The 22,213-nt window shown below is 39.6% G+C and overlaps 1 protein-coding gene across 8 annotated transcripts in view; it reads left to right on the forward strand.

Annotated features, from left to right (window-relative positions):
• The window catches only part of XRCC4 (X-ray repair cross complementing 4), a 110,013-nt gene that overhangs the window by 62,999 nt on the left and 24,801 nt on the right, over nucleotides 1-22,213 (forward strand). For 5 of the 8 annotated variants that reach the window (XM_082192019.1, XM_082192021.1, XM_082192017.1 and 2 more), the window contains one exon: nucleotides 1,488-1,636. In XM_082192019.1, coding sequence (XP_082048145.1) covers nucleotides 1,488-1,636 — 149 coding nt within the window. Of the gene's footprint in view, nucleotides 1-1,487; nucleotides 1,637-8,178; nucleotides 8,347-10,385; nucleotides 10,446-16,729; nucleotides 16,834-22,213 lie in introns of all 8 variants that reach the window. The other 3 variants (XR_014212108.1, XR_014212109.1, XM_082192020.1) reach the window with 3 other exon arrangements.

The raw sequence follows: 22,213 nt of genomic DNA on the forward strand, positions 1-22,213 counted from the left end.
TCGTTTTAACCGCATATAACCTTGACTTCATCCCCCCCCCCTTGAAGTCCCATTGTTCATTTGAGGAGCTATTAAATAAAGTTTATTATTAGCTATAAAAAGTAATGCATCTTTTCGGTTAGGAAATCTTTCTTAATAGCAAGCACTTCTCTGAATTAATTAAGATCTTTGGGAAGATATTGTGAGTGGAATTGTAGCTTGGCTGCCTAACAAGTTCTATGTAACATTATAGTAGAGTCTATCTAAGTAAAGCAAACCTTTTTGGAATAGGAAATATAGGCTTTGATCCAAAGAACCATGGATAGCATTCTGCACATACACACACAACAGGAGTCCCCCCCCACCCCACCCTGCTTCCACTCACCCACTTCTGTAAATCTAGAATCATGTCCGAAACACGAAAGACCTATAATTGTGGTGGGCATTCAAGAAAATGAGAGAAGCCCTACTCCTAGCCCAAACAAGAAAGGGCTAATTGTATCTAAGCCACTGTTGATGGGTTTAGGAATATATCCATATCTATATAATCACAGATTTGTAAAGTATTTGATAGTCAAGCTTCTAGACGTTTTGATAAAGTCGTATTCTTAATGCCCTGCACCAGCAAAAATGGATATTAGAGTATTTTTTTTGTAATCTCTTTGGGTGTCCAAACCAGCTATTCATTTTGTGTGTAATGTATAGGAATCCCAACACATTCAACCTGAATTTTATAAGAAAAACACAGCAGCAGCAACAAAATCTGAGGCAATACCCTTGTATTTATTTATTTTTACTTGTGATTAGAATGGCCTATATAGGAATGCAACTACACAATCTGCCTTTAAAAGTTTTGTGTTATTAGTACTGTGTAAATACTGGGCCCATCCAGTGGTCCAATTCATGAAACAGTAATGGAGAAAAAAGCAAACCTGCTCTAAGATTTTCACCTAGGGAGGAATAAAAATGACATTATGCGCTATGCAGCTGCTTTGCAAAACAAGACCGCCAAATCTGGAGAATGAATTTCCTGTCTTCTTCTCTTGCAAACTTTGATCTCTTCAAGTTTTGGCCTGTGCATTCTGAAATAAATTGCTGTAAGAAACAGTAGATCCAACCAAGAAGTTTAAGCAAGTGAATAGAGCTATCATTAACTGATTAATGCATTGTTTTATGATTTCAAAAATCTAAAATATTTCCAAATTCTCCAACTACCAAATACAAATTTTATGGCTAGACTCATTGTAAAACCAGATTCACTTGGATTCCATTATCTGAATTTGGGAGATATAGCAGAATGTGGATATTTATTAATAGGTAGGAAACACCTAGATGCTATTATTAGTCATGAAGAGTACTTCCTAGCACCTACTATGTTTGGGGTGTATGGAGTGTATTTATGTTTTGCCTGAAAAATTATGTGCTGAGCAGTGCAACTTGTAAAACAGTCATTTAACATTCCCATAAATGATAATCTATTTTGTCATTTTCTACCTCTTCTCTCTTTGGTAGCTAAACCCAGAAGAGACTCATTACTTGGTAGCCCAGATATTATTGATGTTGCACCAAGTAGAAAGAGAAGGCAGCGGGCCCGAAATGTTCCAAGGGCAGAACCAAAAGTGGCGTTATACGAGTCCCAAACGGCAGCAAAGAAAAGGTAAGAATGGTTTAGTATTTATATCAATTGCCAAAGGTACCGTTTGTAGCATATTGAATTTAGATTTAGACTGTGCTACAAATCCATGCATGTTTGCACCAAAGTAAATTCCAGCATTTTCAATAGGGCTAACACGCAGCTTTAAGGATAACATAGACTTTTAAGGATAATTTAGACCTGTCGTTCCCAACGTGGGGCGCATGCCCCACGGGGTGTGTGTTGATTTTTAAGGGGGGCAATTTGAAAATGAGTTTTTAACAGTTAATGGCCTTTAGGCTTCCTCCACATGAATAGTTCACTTTTTGAATAATAAGAATTATATGTAACGGGGTGTGTGTGTGTGTGTGTCAGGATTTTAGAGATACTTAGCTGAGGCAGGCCAAAAAAAGATTGGAAACCACTGATTTAGACTGAAATCCAATTACTAGGTCAAGCCATAAAAAATAGTATTAATTTGTTTGCGTTAAAGTAGTAATATCTACGTAAAAATAGATATCTGCGTAAAAATAGATGGGTAATATCCCAAGGCAACACGATGACCAAATATAATGATACAATATCAATATACACTCTTTATATAATATGAAATATATGAAATCACATAAACAGAAAACTTATGAATCTCTGAAGATCACAAAATATGTACTCTTAATGGATTCTCTTGAAAACATAAAACCAAATAAACATAAGTCTTATAAATCTCTGAAAGTCTTTGAAGACTATGCAAGTCTCTGAAAGAAGCAATATATCGGATTCTTATCTGCTGAAAACAGCCTTGGATATTACTGACTATTGTTTGTAACACAGGGGTTAAATTGTAAAAATAGATTGGGCCAGCACCCTGGTCTCAAAGTGGCCAAAAAGCAAGATGCCCACAAGCAAGGCTCTTCCTTCCTGTGGCTTGCTTCCAGCAACTGGTATTCATAGGTGCCTCCTCTGACAGTGGAGGTAGAACCTAACCAGCATGACTAGTAGCCAGATAATGGATCTCAGGTGGTGTTTTGAGGTATTTTAATATTTTTCATGGGGATTTTTTTATCATGCTCCCTTCCCCCCTAATTATATTTGTAGTTCCTGCATGTTGTGGTATTCTTTCCCTTGTGGCTTTCTTTCCCATGTAATTTACTTTCCTGTCATGCTACTATAGTGTACTGTACTGTACATAGGCCTGGCGCTAGTACCGTAATTGTCCTTTTTAATGGCACAAAGAAAGCAATGAGGAAACCGTAGTGTCCTCCAAAATAACAGGGAAAATAAACAAAAAGTTGTAATATTATTTATTTAATAGCACGTATTTGGTTCAAAGTTCTTAATAACCCGCAGTTCAAACAAAGCAATGCACTTCATGAAGAGATTTCAGTATGCTTATAACAGAAGCAGTTAAGTACGTTGGTTGGCTGAAATCCCGTTTGCAGTCAGACTACTTAAAGCCCATTGAAGTCACTGGGATTCAAGCAGCCTAATGGTGCATAAGATTATTGCCTTAGGGTGCTGTCTTGGAAGATGGTTATGTTAATATCCCTGCTGTCTTATGAAAGCATTTCCAAATGATCTCTGGGGAACAGAAGCAGTGTGTATATCAGAGATTCTTGAGAGGCCTGACACTAGTATTGAAAACCGATCCTTCAGAATCTGTAGCGAATCAGTTCTGAAAATGATATTCTACTATAATTTGCAGCATTCTGCAAATAATAAATTGTCTATGAAGAAGCAGGAACAAATCAACAAGAGACAATTTCCTAAGATTAGTTGGGATTTACTTTTACTATTTGCATTAGAGGTGCCACTTCCCAATGAAGATTGCTATGGATTGTTGCAAAAAGCTTTATTTGAGAATGCAGCTACTTTCCATGTACATCTGTTTTGTTTTACTCTTTACTCCACATTTAAGTTAGTGTCATTGGTGACTGTGTTATGACAGAATTTATAATAGTATAGCAGTAGCTTGGAATTTCATTGCATCATCATGCACATAAGGCTCAGAAATAGTTCAAACATATCAAGTGATATCAAATTATTTATTTCAGTATAAAAGGAAAGCCATAATACTGGAGGCAGAATACCTAGCAATAGGCTAAAATAGTCTTGAAGGTGCGTGAAAGCAGTGAAGATTTTTGTGATCATAGCCCTAGCTATACCTCTTTATTAATAAAATAGGAGCCTTAGAATGGAGTGAGATTGGATTTTGAATGCTGACTCAAAGAATTTGACTCATTTTCAGTGCTAGTAAATAGACATGATTAATTTAGCCTATCTACAGGAAAGAGCTTTCAGCCTGTTTAAAGGGTCATGACTCATACCGCATCTGGATCTGAGAGGCAGTGTGGTCCAATGAATCGTTTGCGAGACTTGGACCTGGGAAATCTCGGTTCAAATCCCCTAGCTCAGGCTCAGACTTGTTGGGTGGCCCTGGGTAAGCTGCTTTCTGCGTCAATTCGCCCATCTGTAAAACTGAACATTAAAGGTTGACATTGCTCCGTAGTTGGGAGGATGAATAAATTGGTTAAAGAAGTCTTAAAATGAAAACTGTTTTAAAATATTATACAAGAATAATGCCCAAGTAGGCATTAATCTTATCACATGAAAGCAACCTAACTCTGCATGTGTGAATTTGGAAGATTCCCCCACCAACAGGGAAAGAAAGCTCAATCAAATATGCAGTGAAGAAGTAACTGCTGACTGATCCATTCTTTATGTTCTTGTCTTTTTGCCCTTACCATTTCCCCTTGATTTTTAGGGGAAACTGGCCTCTAAGAAGTGAAAATAAATAGGGGCAGAGGAGAGAATCAGCTAGCAGGTCTTCTTTCCCTTTCTTGCCTATTTGACCAGTCTTCTTTGCTTGTGTCAAGGGGAGCCTATAGAATTCTCAGCAGGCACAGCCAATGCGGTGGACTCACCTAAAAAGGTAAAGGTAAAGGGGCCCCTAACCATTAAGTCCAGTCGTGGCCGACTCTGGGGTTGCGGTGCTCATCTCGCTTTATTGGCCGAGGGAGCCGGCGTACAGCTTCCGGGTCATGTGGCCAGTATGACTAAGCTGCTTCTGGCGAACTAGAGCAGCGCACGGAAACGCCGTTTACCTTCCTGCCAGAGTGGTACCTATTTATCTACTTGCACTTTGATGTGCTTTCGAATTGCTAGGTTAGCAGGAGCAGGGACCGAGCAACGGGAGCTCACTCCGTCGCGGGAATTTGAACTGCCGACCTAGGCTCTGTGGTTTAACCCACAGCGCCACCTGCGTCCCTTTGGTCTCACCTAGTGAGTCTTATATTTAGTGAGATGCAAACAGCACAGTATCTGCTTTGCATGTGGAAGATCCCAGTTTCAGTCCCCAGCATCAAGTAGGGCCAGGAGAGATCCCTGTCTGAGCTCAGATGGTAGAGCATGAGACTCTTAATTTCGGATCATGGGTTCAAGCCCGATGTGGAGCAAAAGATTCCTCCATTGCCAAGGGTTGAACTAGATGACCCTCTTGGCCCCTTCCAACTCTAATGAAACCTTGGGAGTCACTGCCAGTAAGTCTTTACAATACTCAGCTAGATGGTATCAAGAACCTTCTTTCTCTCTCACCCCCATCACATCACCTTCTCCTAATTACGCTTGGAGCGGAAGGAGCTGATTCAGAAACTCTCCGTGGTTAGAGAAAACCTGATGGATAAAAATTAGGGTTTTCCCTCCTTGTGGATGTGACATTGACCTTCTCTACCAAGAAGTTCTCGAGGGAAATTTAAGTGCAGTGCTGTGTGTACCTCCTCCTTTCAGCAGTCTATATTATCTCCTTGGGAAATGTCTCACTAAAGTTGCCTAGGATTTTCTTCAAAACCTTGTGTGGATGTAAACAGCTTTTCTTTTGATAACCCCCTGCCTCCTTAAAAGCATGGCAAGTCTGCAGTACATCATGAATTCCCTTGGGATTCTTTCTCTTCTTTTGCCTAATTTATTGCCTGTGGCTCACATTTTTTAAACACTGAATTCAACCTTTGTTTAAAATGTGGTTTGCTACCATCAATGATTCAAGTAGCAGCAGCTTGGGCTTATCTTGAATTTCAGCTTTCTCAGAGGGCCATGCAGATGTTGGTATTACTGTCTCACATGAAGCAATGTTTTACTGGAAAGGTTTAACTCTGTGAAACTGGATGCCACTTAAAAAGGCATCAACCTTTTTCGTGGCCCAGCGAGGGTATGAAGTTTACACTACCGTCACTCTTCCCCCCCCTTTAAAAAACCCCCTATTTTCTTTCAAACCTGTATGTTAGCATGTCATTGCACTTTAGAAAGATTTAGTTATTGTAATTTAAAGGGTATTTCAGAACCTGCATAGTGTGCTTCTGTCGCAACTTAACACAGGTAACCATTGTTGGAGGAAACCTTTGCCTAAATGCCTAAAACAGTACTGCAAACAAGGGTTTGTTGTATTTATTTATTTATTTATTTACTTTATTAAGAGATTTTATGCTGTCCTTCACCAAAGAAAGGTCACAAGGAGTTTTACCAAATAAAGCAAAACACCATATTCATAAATAATGCAACTGGCAAATAATAACCCATCAGCTTCTAAAAACCTGGTAGCGGGGGGTAGAGTTGGGTTTTTACTAGGCATCTAAAGAAATAGAAGTTTTGGGTGAGGCACACTTCAGTGGGGACGTCATTCTGCTTTAGGCCTCAAGTGTCATACAAATTTCTTGCAGGTGAATGAAATAGGTTTACTGAAATCAACTCAAATATTTATCCAGCCACACCTGTGTCATTCATTGTAACTGGGTAAAACTCAGTCCCACAAAATGAAAAAATGCAAGCTAAGCCAGTAAATGTTACATCTGGGGTGGTAATTTGGACATTATAGACATTTCCCTGATTTATACATGGTGCTATTGATTGGAAAATACAGCTTTGAATTTGCAAGCATTTGCACTGCAAAATTATCCAGTTTCAAGAGGACTGATTTTCACTCTTTTGTTCCCAAATTTGCACTGTAAAGATTCCACCATAAAATATGGAGGAAGGGAAGTTTTTCAGTTTCTTTTCAGCAGTTTCCTAGTCCAAAGCGCAGCTAACCTGATCCTTGACACACAATATAGTACCCATTTATTTTGTATGTAAGTAAAAGAAGTCTTGAATGATGACTACCATGGACAGTGAAAGGATCAGTTCACAAATGCAGTTTCTTACAGGGAATAGACATAATCTCTCTTTGGTCATTTGTTTACAATTACAAGAGTGAAATGTTAGTGACAATCTATTTGGTATCTGGATATAGGCAAAGTAGTTCACAGAAATCTACATACAGTCCATTTCACACTAACCTTCTGATGTACAATTACAGGTAGATGTACAATTACAGAGACAAAAGTTGCTGCTGTTTGTGTGTAGGCAGACCTGTCCGTTTGTCCTGCAAACATTGGCTATCTCTACCCTACCATTATCCATTTCTGCAGCTTGTAATAATGGAAGGAAGTAATAGATGGAACAAGGAAGAATATGCATTGTTCTCCTTGATCCCATGACACAAGTAATCCTAAGTAAAGCCCCCTAGCACAATTGCATTCAGTATATACCCATTTTTTTTGCATTCAGGGCTCCTTTTTTAATGGAATGCTTACATGAATAAGAATGATGAAATGTGGGGGAAATTGAATACATTTTTCTCAGCTGACTGCCTCTCTAAATCAGTTCTAATTTATATGAGGAAAATATGTGCTTTATTGTATTTCTCAGTCTATGTTTTGGTGGGTCTGGCTTGCTTCCTTTGTCCTTACAAGTAGAATGTAAGTATTACAGTAACTGTTTTCATTATGGTGAATTCCTCTGGTGTACATCATAGCACATTAGTTCATCCCTGCAGGGGCATTTCTGCCTAGCAAACCAAAGCACTCATTTTCTAATGATGCATTGGTCATGGGGTCACAGACAGAGCTACCAGGCACAGCACACTGAAGGATGCACAGGAGCTGCTTCAGTATATATTCTTCACAGAATGAGGTCTAGTCAACGCTGGGCAAGAAACTGGCTGGAGCAGGGAGAGTACTCAAGTATAGGGGGAAATGAAAGTTCAGTGCCAACATGACAGCGTAGAAGAACATCCCAATGGTTTTTCTTCCTGATACTGAAAGGAGGAATGGCATTCCTGACTGATGACGTCTGCCCAATTCTGTAGATAATGACCTTAATGAATGCCTGTGTGTCAAAGATTTGTCTTCTACTTTGGAGACACTTCTGTACCCGCATATTCTAAATGCTGAATATTTGAAAAGGTTGTACCCTTGTGTGGCAGCGGCCCAAAGGGCCACAGTAAATGTGATAATGTGTACCCCTGTAAATCCTTGAGTGTGCTTCTAATAGAGAAGTTATGGTAGCCCATGTGTTGTATTATCCCCACAGGTGTGCTTTATCTTCACCCAGGGATGCAAATGGTCTTTGTAGTCAGCTCTGCAGGTCACATTTGTTTGCCATCACTGGGAATGCACAACTTTTATGTGTTGGGGAGGAGGGCTTCAGGGGAGATTGTGCAATGGAAATTGTGCAGGTGTCAGGTCCCCACTTTGCAGCTGGATTGCATGGATCCAAGCCCTTTCTGATTAAAAAGGAGAAGGAAGAAGCAAGGCGGCAGATATCCAATTCCAGGTTCCCCTGCCTGCTGGATATTCCCTCCGCCAAAGGAGGAGAGAAAAGTGGACCCCTCAGTGTGGTAAAGACTTTCGAGGCCGAAGGTGGAGGTAAGAATAAAGCATAAGGTATAAGTCCCTAAAGCATACTGATGACACCCAAGGAAGATTGTGTAATCCACAGGGCCGTCTTAAGCATATCCAGTGCTGTGGTGCAAAGATCCCTCCGGCGCCCCCCCCTTTCCAGAGTTGTCAACCTTTTTGGGGGGATGGAACCCCAAAGTTGTTGCCCTTTTTTAGGAAAGGTTCCTCAGAGTTGTCGACCTATTGATCAATGTGGAAAATGAATCAACCCACAAAAAAGTCATTAAAAGTCAATTTATATCAAACATTTTCTCAACTGGAGCCACGGTTAGTTTGCTTTCATCTCGTTAACACATACTGTAGGCTTCAAATACCAGTTAAGAGATTTTGCGTACTATTGGTCAGATAACATTGTTAACAGCAATAGAATTCACAACAACAAAAATGCTTGCCCCTAGCACATTTCACAGCTGCAACTGCTACAGACTGTCACAATGCATACTCCCAGCCTGTGAAAAGCAGTGGAACTTGGCTATCAGACATTTTGAAATTGTGATAGGGCCACAGTAAATGTGATAATGCGTACCTCTTTAAATCCTTGAGTATGCTTCTAATAGAGAAGTTATGGTGGCCTGTTACTTCATGAAACTGATGATTTTGCAAGCTGCCGTCCTAACCCCCCAATTGGGGCAGAAATACAGCTAATATTTGTTGTTGTTGCTTAGTCATTTAGTCGTGTCCGACTCTTCGTGACCCCATGGACCAGAGCATGCCAGGCACTCCTGTCTTCCACTGCCTCCCACAGTTTAGTCAAACTCATGCTGGTAGCTTCAAGAACACTGTCCAACCATCTCATTCTCTGTCGTCCCCTTCTCCTTGTGCCCTCCATCTTTCCCAGCACCAGGGTCTTTTCCAGGGATTCTTCTCTTATCATGAGGTGGCCAAAGTATTGGAGCCTCAGCTTCAGGATCTGTCCTTCGAGTGAGCACTCAGGACTGATTTCCTTCAGAATGGATAGGTTTGATCTTCTTGCAGTCCATGGAACTCTCAAGAGTCTCCTCGAGCACCATAATTCAAAAGCATCAATTCTTCGGCGATCAGCCTTCTTTATGGTCCAGCTCTCACTTCCACACATCACTACTGGGAAAACCATAGCTTTGACTATACGGACCTTTGTCGGCAAGGTGATGTGTCTGCTTTTTAAGATGCTGTCTGGGTTTGTCATTGCTCTTCTCCCAAGAAGCAGGCGTCTTTTAATTTCGTGAATCATAAATAACGTTGGAATCCTAACTCCTCGTGTTTCTGAGTTTTATTAGTGTAAACTCAGGAGATAGGCTATTTTCTGCCTTACAACAGTCCTAGCAGGATAACACAAGGCACTGTTGGTGCTTTTCATGATATACTTTGGTAGGTTAATGCTTCAGAGGCAGGTTGACCAAGAGCCTACATTGCCATGTTCCTCTGTTCAGCCCTCGTGATGAAGATAGACATCATGGGAAAATATCAGACTAAGGCTGCAGTCTTACGTAAGCTTCCTAGGGAGTAAGTTCCACTGAGCATGGTGGGTCTTACTTCTGAGTAAACATGTGTAGCATTGATATCTGCAGTCCTGTGTGCACTTATGTAGGGGTATGTCTCACTGAACGCATTGGAACTAACTTCAAAATTAAATAGATGTACAGCAGTGGAGATTGGTCCATTATGGCAAATGCGGTACTGCCCCACCTGTCTTCTTCTGCCTCTAGCCAGCCCCACCTGCCTGCCTGCTTATTTAGAGCCAGTCTAGGGGGTGGTACTTCCTCCTCCTGATTCTTGGTGTTGGACACTTGTGAAGCTCAGCAGAGACAAAAGTGGAATTAGTTGGCTCTGCCTGTCTTTGGCTCTGACTCCCATTTATGGTTGGCTTCCCTGACCTCTGCCCTACCAGTCCCGAGGGGAACCAGCCACCACAGACATACAAAGAAATATACATAAAGAATTGCACTGTAAAGCTTTCATATAGTAGTAACGTATTGTAAATGGGGACGGGGTGATCTTCCATTCTTGGTTGTAATTCCTCCCTATAGTGTGAGGCCACAGAGCTAGACCTGTACTGTCGTTTCTGTCTGTCTGGCTGCACCTAACTCGTGAGTGTTCTCTTGTCACCGTGTAATTTGGGTTTTTCTGTTTAATGTGCAGCATAGCATGCTTTCAATTATAGAAACCAGCTAGAGGACGTGAGTTTTGGGTAAACCTTTCATGTCGTTTTTATTAAATATGATGTGATGGCTCTCGGATACTCATTATGTTTCACGTCAATAGCATCAGATAATTTTCATACCGCAAACCTTTGATCACACTGTGGAAGTACTAAATGCATCGGACAGAATTTATTTTTCTGGTAAATTGCATTGCCACCAGCAATACAGCAGCTAACTATTTTCAATTATGTAAAATGGAACTCTGATTTAGAAAATGATTTATTGTAAAGGTTCTATTGAGAAACTAGTAGAAAGAAAAATAATAAATTAGTTTGATACTCAACAAAGCCACAAATTCATTTTTTTTTGGCAGAGGTGTTAAAATATGCCAGAACTAAACACAAAGAGATCGACAGCATCGTTGTCTTCTTCTCCCCCATCCCAAGTGACCATGGCCATGCCCCACCCCCCACCGCATCCATATCTCAGGGGAATTTGCATAGCAGAGAGTGGATGGCCAGGTGGAATCCCAGTCCCAGTTCAGACAGCCGCTCCAGGAGAAAACTATGCTCCTTGATATCAAGTGACTGAAAGATCAAGAACCAGTGTCACACTTCCCCATCTCTTTCACAACAAAGGGTGGCCAAGGTAGTTTCTGTGCCAGCGCCTGGTTAAGGAGCCTAATGTAGTAAGGAAAAAAATCTGTTGACTGCCAGAACACCCAAAGAACATCAAGCAAACTGATCTCTTTAGTGCAATTCATTAAAGCAAGGAAAATGAAAAAAGTAGATATTTAGTAGTAGTAGTAGTAGTAGTAGTAGTAGTAGTAGTAGTAATATAATTTACTTTTTTTTATATCCCACCTATCTGGCTGGGTTTCCCCGGCCACTCCAGGCAGCTTCCAACAAAACATTAAAAATACAATAAAACAAATGTACTTTTCCTCATCTGGGAGGAGTGTAGGTTAAACTTCTTCAACCTCTGTGTTGTATTCTCTGACAAACATGTTTGGGACTTCAACACACATCAGTGTGGCCATTTTGGTTGCTCACAGTTTTCTAAGTCATGGATACCATTCAGCAAGGCACATGTAACACATTGGCCGTACATTATTAGAAAGCCACTTGAGTGTAACAGAGATATTCTGTGCATATGTTTAAAAATATAGTTCAGAGCTTCTGTTTGTATAAACTGGCACAGTTTCTAATTTCAAAATGTATTAAAAGGCTGCTAAACTATTCATAAGTAAATGATTCTGTCAATCTAATGTATATAAAGTAATCTCACAGGCGTAGGTATCTCATGGTTCTTTAATGTAAAACATTAGGGCCATAAAACAATATACAGTAAGAGAGACTGAATGGTGCAGAAATATTCAGACTAGAGTTCTCTGAAATACTGAATTTGGATCCTATCATGAAAAAAAGAAAGCTTCATTCAGGCCCATGTGTTTTATTCTCTGGCAAACAGGTCAGGCCCATATGAATTTGAGTAGATTTCTCTCTGGAGAAAGTCTGTCATTGTTATTGCTCCTCACACAGGTAGGCTCACAAGGGTTACAATAAGGCTGTTCACCTGCTTAATTGACTAGAGGTAATGTGCTGTGAAATTACAGAGCTGTGAATGAGTTAACATGAAAGAAACGGAGCTACAACATCTGAGCCAGTTCCAGAGGTCCAAAATGAATGCTGTGTTAGCTGTGAAATATTTGCCATCCCAGTGGAAATGTATTCCTTTTGAAGGAGTATCACCCTTCTTGAAGAGTAGAACCCAGCATTTTTTGTTTGCAAGCTGTTAAGCAAAAAGGCCTGGAAATAAAATATTTGATTCACGTAGAAACCTGTATAATAATTTGTGGCGGTGGTGGTAATAAATTATATACCCATTAGCTAGTCACTCACTTAGGGAATTTGGGGGAAAATAATTAATCTCACATTAAAGGTGAAGTTAACTAATTTGCACTTTCTGAAATAAAATGCAAGCCAAAACACAGCCATCCAAAATTCACACTTCACTGAATGAAGCAATGCAGTCTGCTAGGTTGGAACCAGCCTTTCCATGAGCAAAGGAGCTTTCCACAAGTGGGAAGGCACCTTTAGATAGATATAATTCAATTTTAAGAGGCTAGGATTCACCATGTTTTAAGAAATTTGAATTTTAATTTAACCCAGGTAATTTTAAAAAAGAAAAAAACTTACTGTTTTAAATTTTGTAAACCCCTTTTCCCATTTTTCTTATGCTTTCTATGCTGGGTATGGTTGTTAGACTACATTTCACAGGGTAAATGAGGCAATTGCATTACTGATGTAGTTCTCAATCATATTTAGATCTGCCTCTTTAACTGTTTTACTAAATGAAAGGTGGAGATATATCACCGTATAAGTAGAGTTGCACTTACAGTGATCATCAGATTGTTCCAAATACAATTTGGCAAGGTCTGGAGAGACAGGAAACCTATGGCAATCCCCTTGATGTGCTAGTGCAATTTCTAATTGAAAGAAAGAAAAATGTTTATTCCTTACAATTACAATTTATGCCAATCAAACAATGAAATACATAGGAGACGTTGAAATATCAGCTGTATGACTCAGGTGGCTTCTAAAGCACTTGAATCTCTCTGCTGCAGTATTGGCAAAAAAATAATGCAACATCAAATCATGTTATTAAAATACCTGTGTTATCAATATTTTGAATCTGTCTCAGTTAGTGAAGGCAGTTCACAGTAAATACTCTTTATTTCTTCTGTTAATCCATATGTGATGCTAATCTCCCTTTCTTTCTTTTTTTGTTAAATGTCCCTTGGCAAATCAAGAAAGTGGGTAGGTGTGGGTTCTGCCATGGCTGCAGACCATGTCAACTTATAGATGTGAGAATTTAGAGACCCCTGGTATCTAAATGTAGCAAGGTTTCCAGAACGTCTAAGCACAAAACCAGACAAAAATGTCACAGGAGTGTCCACATTTAATTTTTGGCAAGCTGTTATGACACTGCATTTTTTCTAGTTGCTGCTGAATTTGGCATTCTGCTAAGCAGATGACCTGTATTATTGAATACTTCCATTGCCTCATGTTTTCTGCTTCCAACTTGAGTGAATGAATTAAAATGGGAGGATAAGGTCTGTATTGTTACTTATGCAGAAAGCTGGGTTAACTCTTCTCTGGCTACATGTGTTTTTATGGAAAGCATCTGAAACTATAGTCACATGAAACATAACAAACTAAGAAGTGGCCCTATACCTTTCAGGCTATAACTGTAGGCTACCCTTTTATGAATAAGCATGGAACCTAAGCAGTGTAGCAAATGTCACCAATATTTGAAATGGAACTCCAGCTAACAAAAAGAAGTTTTAAAAACAGGTGACACTGCCATTTAAACAAGCAATGTTTTGTTCTTTCCCAAACAGCAGTTTTCTTTCTACTACTTCAGCAAAAACATTTAGGCATGTTTAATCTTAGTGGCCATGATCTTCGTTTTTTTGATGTTGAGCTTCAGACCATATTTTGCGCTCTCCTCTTTCACCCTCATTAAAAGGTTCTTTAATTCCTCTTCACTTTCTGCCATCAAGGTTGTGTCATCTGCATATCTGAGGTTGTTGATATTTCTTCCGGCAATCTTAATTCCGGCTTGGGATTCATCCAGCCCAGCCTTTCGCATGATGAATTCTGCATATAAGTTAAATAAGCAGGGAGACAATATACAGCCTTGCCGTACTCCTTTCCCAATTTGGAACCAATCAGTTGTTCCATATCCAGTTCTAACTGTAGCTTCTTGTCCCACATAGAGATTTCGCAGGAGACAGATGAGGTGATCAGGCACTCCCATTTCTTTAAGAACTTGCCATAGTTTGCTGTGGTCAACACAGTCAAAGGCTTTTGCATAGTCAATGAAGCAGAAGTAGATGTCTTTCTGGAACTCTCTAGCTTTCTCCATAATCCAGCGCATGTTTGCAATTTGGTCTCTGGTTCCTCTGCCTCTTCTAAATCCAGCTTGCACTTCTGGGAGTTCTCGGTCCACATACTGCTTGAGCCTTCCTTGTAGAATTTTAAGCATAACCTTGCTAGCATGTGAAATGAGTGAAATTGTGCGGTAGTTGGAGCATTCTTTGGCACTGCCTTTCTTTGGGATTGGAATGTAGACTGATCTTCTCCAATCCTCTGGCCACTGCTGAGTTTTCCAAACTTGCTGGCATATTGAGTGTAGCACCTTAACAGCATCATCTTTTAAAATTTTAAACAGTTCAGCTGGAATACCATCACTTCCACTGGCCTTGTTATTTGCAGTGCTTTCTAAGGCCCATTTGATTTCACTCTCCAGGATGTCTGGCTCAAGGTCAGCAACCACACTACCTGGGGTGTACGAGACATCCATATCTTTCTGGTATAATTCCTCTGTGTATTCTTGCCACCTCTTCTTGATGTCTTCTGCTTCAGTTAGATCTTTACCACTTTTGTCCTTTATTATGGTAATCTTTGTACGAAATGTTCCTTTCATATTTCCGATTTTCTTGAACAGATCTCTGGTTCTTCCCGTTCTGTTGCTTTCCTCTATTTCTTTGCATTGCTCGTTTAAGAAGGCCTTCTTGTCTCTCCTTGCTGTTCTTTGGAAATCTGCATTCAATTTCCTGTATCTTTCACTATCTCCCTCGCATTTTGCTTGCCTTCTCTCCCCCGCTATTTGTAAGGCCTCGTTGGACAGCCACTTTGCTTTCTTGCATTTCTTTTTCATTGGGATGGTTTTAGTTGCTGCCTCCTGTATAATGTTGCGAGCCTCCATCCATAGTTCTTCAGGCACTCTGTCCAGCAAATCTAAATCCTTAAACCTGTTCCTCACTTCCACTGTGTATTCATAAGGGATTTGGTTTAAATTGTATCTTACCTGTCCAGTGGTTTTTCCTACTTTCTTCAGTTTAAGCTTGAATTTTGCTATAAGGAGCTGATGATCTGAGCCACAGTCAGCTCCAGGTCTTGTTTTTGCTGACTGTATAGAGCTTCTCCATCTTTGGCTGCAGAGAATATAATCAATCTGATTTCGATGTTGCCCATCTGGGGATGTCCATGTGTAGAGTCGTCTCTTGTGTTGTTGGAAAAGCGTGTTTGTGATGACCAGCTTGTTCTCTTGACAGAACTCTATTAGCCTTTGCCCTGCTTCGTTTTGATCTCCAAGGCCAAACTTGCCAGTTGTTCCTTTTATCTCTTGATTCCCTACTTTAGCATTCCAATCCCCTATAATGAGAAGAACATCCTTCTTTGGTGTCACTTCGATAAGGTTTTGTAAGTCTTCATAGAACTGGTCAATTTCAGTTTCTTCAGCACCAGTAGTTGGTGCATAAACTTGGATTACTGTGATGTTAAAAGGTCTGCCTTGGATTCGTATCGAGATCATTCTATCATTTTTGAGACTGCATCCCAGTACAGCTTTCGCCACTCTTTTGTTGACTATGAGGGCCACTCCATTTCTCTTACGGGTTTCTTGCCCACAGTAGTAGATATGGTAGTCATCCGAACTGAATTCGCCCATTCCCGTCCATTTTAGCTCACTGATGCCCAGGGTCTTTTCCAGGGAGTCTTCTCTTCTCAGGAGGTGGCCAAAGTATTGGAGCCTCAGCTTCACGATCTGTCCTTCCAGTGAGCACTCAGGGCTGATTTCCTTCAGAATGGAGAGGTTTGATCTTCTTGCAGTCCATGGGACTCTCAAGAGTCTCCTCCAGCACCATAATTCAAAAGCATCAATTCTTCGGCGATCAGCCTTCTTTATGGTCCAGCTCTCACTTCCATACATCACTACTGGGAAAACCATGGCTTTTACTATACGGACCTTTGTTGGCAAGGTGATGTCTCTGCTTTTTAAGATGTTGTCTAGGTTTGCCATCGCCTTTCTCCCAAGGAGCAGGCGTCTTTTAATTTCGTGACTGCTGTCACCATCTACACTGATCATGGAGCCCAAGAAAGTAAAATCTCTCACTGCCTCCATTTCTTTCCCATCTATTTGCCAGGAGGTGATGGGCCCAGTGGCCATGATCTTCGTTTTTTTGATGTTGAGCTTCAGACCATATTTTGCGCTCTCCTCTTTCACCCTCATTAAAAGGTTCTTTAATTCCTCTTCACTTTCTGCCATCAAGGTTGTGTCATCTGCATATCTGAATAAAGTACTAGGGTTTAAATTTTGCAGAAATTAATCTCACAGACTCACGGTGAAAAGACTGAAGCATACAAATTATTCTTATTGTCTAGTATTTTAAAACATGGGGTGAGGAACCTAGAGCCCCCCAGATGTTGTTGAACTCCAGCCCCAGCCAGAAGTCAGGAACAATGAGAGCTGTTGCCCAACATCTGGGGTATGTATGTCCCATTTTAAAAGGATATTGTCTTAGCTGAGTGTCTTAGGTGTGCTTGTTTTTTTCAAAAATAATAATTTTTGTTGTGAAAAGATTGGTTCTCGCTAGAAGTTGCCAGATCAAAATTTCTGTGGTATAGGGATACTTCTGGAATGATGATGCTCTTGTAGCAAAGCACAGTCATTTGATACATAGGTCTAAAATGTTTCCATACACTAAGATTAACTTCAGAGCCTGTTTTCTCAGTATCTCTTATATCTCATTCTCTGAGGTTGAGGGCAGAAGGCCTTTTCACTTGCAAGGGCTTTGGAAGATCCTACTCTGAGAGACTTTACTGCACTAGCTGGATACTTCAGGCTTTATTTTCTTGGGGTTTTTCTTGGGCTTTTCACTAAACTGTTTTTATCCTCAGTGGGCTTGGGAATTTTTTCTGTGTTGCTGTTTTTATTGTCATATAACTAACTACTGACCCACCTAGGAATGTGGCTTTGATAAGATTCTCCCAAGTGCTGCAATGACCTATAAAATCAGCAAAGTGAAAGCCAGGCAATAAATGAAACAAAGAATGGACTTTATTTCTTTTTTTGTACAGCCAAGGCATTGTTGTTTGGACAACTGAATAAAAGAAGATCATGACATGGAAGCAATCAATAGTTCTCTGATAACAGACCATTTCCTTCCACCGGATTTGGCATTGTCCTTACTTTTGTGCTGCTGTTCAAACATTCGCAATGACAGTCCAATAAAGAGTTTGGTCTGTAGGAAACACTCCTTTTCCAGGTGAACAGTTTGTATCTATGCATGAGGCAAAAGTTAGCCATTCAGTTTCCCCCTGTGGCTTGACAAATGTTACAAAGTTATCTCTTGTACAAGGCATTATTTAATGTTGTAGAAATCTTATTTTTATTTTAGTTAAAGTTTTGAACAGGAAGGGCATTTTTAATGGACATGTTTTCCAAAATCATTAGTTCTTTAAACTTAACATATGATTTTAATTTCTTAAATTTCTTTCTGAATGCCAACATTTCTTATTAGATTCACTTTCTATAAATTTGCATAGTTTTTGTGTTGTACTCAATGAAAGTTTCTTCCTTTTTTCAATTCTGTACTGCAAAAATGAAATTGGCATTGTGCAGTTGAACTCAAGACTTGACTTTTACATTGAAAATGAAAAAGGTAGCCTCACCATGAATATTTATTGATGAGTGGCTATGTATGTTTTAACAGCAGTAGCAATAATACAGTAGTAATAAATTAATGTTTTAAAAAGATACAATTTCAAATGTTAAATAATTTTTTTTGAAGTTTCACTTGGTTTTGACTTTTTTGGTAGACTTGATTTTTAAGTTGTTTCATTTTTATCATGAAACTGAAACCAAGCCGACTCTCCTGATAAAATGGCCTCATAAAGTTGCAATCCTGTACCTACTCACCTGAGAGTAAGCCCCATTGAACTCAGTGGGACTTACCTCTGAGTAGGCATACATAGGATTGTACTGCTAATGTCTGTATCATCATGTTGCATGCATCCTATAGCTCAAGTCCATGCGTTACTTTGCTGAAAATTGAAGAGCAGCATGGCAGTAGCAGTTTGCTACCATGCCGTGAATTAAATTGCTGTCAGGTTTTATATTTCTTGAGTGTTAAAATGGATAGCTCATTATTGCCTGTTGAATGAGAGAGATGAAAAGTAAAGGGAAGAAAGTAGTTTTTCCAGAATAATTTAATCCCATATGCAGCCCTCGCCAATAACAGAAAATTAATCAAGCAGTGTAAGCCCTAACTGTAATAATATCCCCCGTGCCCTACTTTTGATAGTCTGCATTGGTAGCCGGAATGACAACTAGGACATTTGAAAGCAAAATATTAAGCCATGTATTGCCATTGCTGAATTTATGAACATTTGGCAATTCCTTGGGGCTTTGTGCAGTTGAATTCTGGTAGAGGGCGGAGGTGCATTCGTATTCCTTCAGCCTTCTTTCCAACGATTCTGGAACATTGAGATTGATTCCCCAGATTTATAAACATTACTTGCCATAGAAGCAATTTTGTTGTCAAAATTAATAGGAGCCAAAACTGGAGCGGCTATGACTTACACAGAACACCTGGCACATGGGAGTGACGCTGAGATCCAGCTCTTAATTCCTAGTTAATAAAGTGCTGCATGTTTCAGGGAGAGGTTTTGTGGGAGAGGATATTCATTCATTCCAGTGCTCAGTTCTAAATGACTTATCTCAGCTTTCAACTGTGAAGACCGTGGTCTAGTTTGTCTGAATTAGTTTCCTGTCTTAGCCACTGCAATTATCAAATGTAAGCCCCTACGTGCTGGCTAAGGCTTCAGTGTGTGCTCTCCATATCCCCCCCCCCGCCACATCTATAGCTGTATATCGTTTCTAGGACCTTTGTGAAGGACTGCCCAGATTTCATTAAACTGCGAAGCAGAATTAAGAGAGGGTGGGGGAGTAGGGGAGAAAGTGTGGAGACGGAGACAAGTCTACCAAAATGTAAAGCCAAATAAGTTACAGAAGGTAGGAAGCAGAAGCGGCCCCCACAATCTATTCAGAAAAATTGTCCAGTTAGAGAAAATCTGGGTGAAGGTGCAACAAAATGGCACTTAAAGGGAAAGCTGCAAGTGGCTTAGCGTACCAGCCCCCTGTACTGAGGAACATAGGCATCTGCCTTATGTTGGGTCAGACAATTGGCCTGACTCACCTAGCTCCATCTAGTTCAGTATTGCCTATATTGTCTGGTAGTGGTTCTCCAGAATTTTAGCCTCCCAGTCCTACCTTGAGATGCCAGGGATTGAACCTGGGACCTTCTGTAAACAAAGCATAAGCTCTGCCCCTGAGCTATGGCTCTTTCCCTTCATCATCATCATCATCATCATCATCATTTATAATTTGTATGCCGCCTTACTATCTTACAATACTCAAGGCGGTTTACAAGCTGAAGAAACAAAAAAAGTACATTTTATAATCTAGTGCAAAACAAAAATGTGATAATAAAACATAACTTTAAAATAGGCAACCTCCATCAAAAAAAGGTAACATTTAACAATCATTTGAATAGTATAAAATGATAATATCAACATATAAAAGTTAAACAGAAATCCACTCAAAGGTTACAATAATATCTAAACTGTAATCAATAAAACAACGGCAAGCCACAGTACATAATACAATACACATTGAGAAGCAGAGGGTGGAGCAAGGCAGGTGGAAGGAGGGAGACCAAGAAAGCAACTTCTTTATTAAACATGCCATTTTTTTTATTGACAGCAGTGTTAAAGAGGGAAGCAGAGGAAGCTTGCCCCCCACAAACCCCTAAAACACAGGCAAGTGAAGGGTGCTAAAGAACAGATTCCAATAGTGTAGATATAAATCCATGCTATTGCAAACAAAAATGTGCATTAGTGATAGAGGTTAAGATTTTCTAGACACGTAGAGGGATGGTAAAAGTAACACACTGAGGTTCATTCTGTTTTGAATGTTTACTTTTTAGAAAAAAAGTAGACTTAGCACACTTAGCATGGTACAGATCAAATAACAGACTAAGGAGAAAATACTGTTAATGTTAATGCTCTGACAAGAGGTATATTTGTCCTTCAGAATTTTTATTTGCTGTGGTATTATCAGCAGGCTTTTGTACATTTTCCTTGGGGGATCTTATTATTTCCTTAAGTCATAGCAAGGTCATCCATTACACAAACACACACACATATTGTCTCTCTCATACCAATTATGATACAACGGTCAGCCTGGGGAAATATAGCTTGCTAGTCTAAAGCAATGAAATGGAAGAGCCCAGTATCTCTTTAAAATGTTTATACCAAGATACAAATGAATGGGTCAGAGTAGGAGAATAGTCTGATACGTTTTGACTAAACCCTTCGAGTGTGGCTAATATGATAACTTGGGAAAGATGCAAGATAAAAATGAAAGAAGCTAGCAAAAGTGATCCACCCTGTGCGTCTGTATTTTTCTATATTTAGCTCAGAAAGAAGGATTTCAAGGGATATAGAGAACAAGGCAAATAATTAGTTTAAAAATTGGTACTGAAAATGTCATAGAGCCTTTACTGCAGATTTTCAAAATACATTAATTTACATGGGATTAGGAAATGTGTGGTTTGTACATTTATTCCATGCACTAAGTGTAAAAACAATTGTAGAGATGCTGCTTTAACTTGTAAAAGTCAGTCATGCTATCATTTAAACTGACCACTAAAGCAGATTGACTTAATGCAATAATTTTGGAATAATCGTTCTTGAAAACAAATGGTGTGGTTAAGAGAAGGCCATGATGGAAAAGCAAGTTTACCGAGTAGCTCAGGACAATCATTGGCTCCTTTTATGGTCTTGTGTATGCTGTTCCCTATATCTGGAATAACCTCCTGCAGCTGAAACCACCTTTCTCTACCCTTACAAATCCTACTCAAACATCATTACTTTTGAAAAACCCTTCACTGGACCACTGTAGCATCAGATGGTTTGCATTTTCTCTTGCCAGTTCATCGTTGCCTGCTTTGATTCAGAATGGTGTCAGTGATTTGAAGTATGGAGCAAAGAGGAGGAACCTGTGCCTCTCCAGCTCCCATCAGCCCAAGCCAGCATGGCCAGTGGTCAGGGATGCCATCATCCACTTCATGTCCTTTTTTTCAGCCCCACCACATCCACGGAGCTGTCACAATTACATACTACTAGAAGTCATGTTAGCTTAAGTTTCTTTCAACGTTTGTGTTCAGGCTTGAAAAGGAAGCTTGTCAATGAATGTCCTAAATATAAAACTTGCAAATCTATGAAAAGTAGAATTAAAATAATAAAATATTTGATATTTATTTGCTATGAACTGTAAAATATTCTGCATGAGTTTATATTGCTGGATTTTTGTATCTGGTTTTTTTTTTACCCTCTGCAGAAATGCTAGCTGCTAAATATGTATTTCAAGCGTAAACAATATGTTTGTGTTTCAACAGGATAAATCTTTAAAACGACAGACCTTAGAATTTATAGCATTACTTTGCATTAAATCGCCACTCTATGAGATTAATATGCTACTTTAATTACAAAAAATGAAAAGTTCTTAAAATTCCACAGTAAGGACAGTTTCTTTAGTTTTTATGACCATCTTCATTGTGGCAGAAATGACATGGATTTAGTAAGTGCTTTTAGGAATCTCCATGTGGAAAATACTGCAGTTGCCATGACAGAATCAAACAATACAGTGCATTTTAATGACATCCTCTGCATAGAATGTAGTATCTCAGTAAAGCGTAAAACCATAAATGTCACATTTTCCCTTCACAAACAATTGGGAATCAATAAATCTTTACTGAAAATGAAACACAGCACCCTTAGTGGTGAAAGAAAAGTGCGGCATAA

This window comes from Podarcis vaucheri, assembly GCF_965113315.1.
Source record: "Podarcis vaucheri genome assembly, chromosome: 11".
Taxonomy (NCBI): domain Eukaryota; kingdom Metazoa; phylum Chordata; class Lepidosauria; order Squamata; family Lacertidae; genus Podarcis; species Podarcis vaucheri.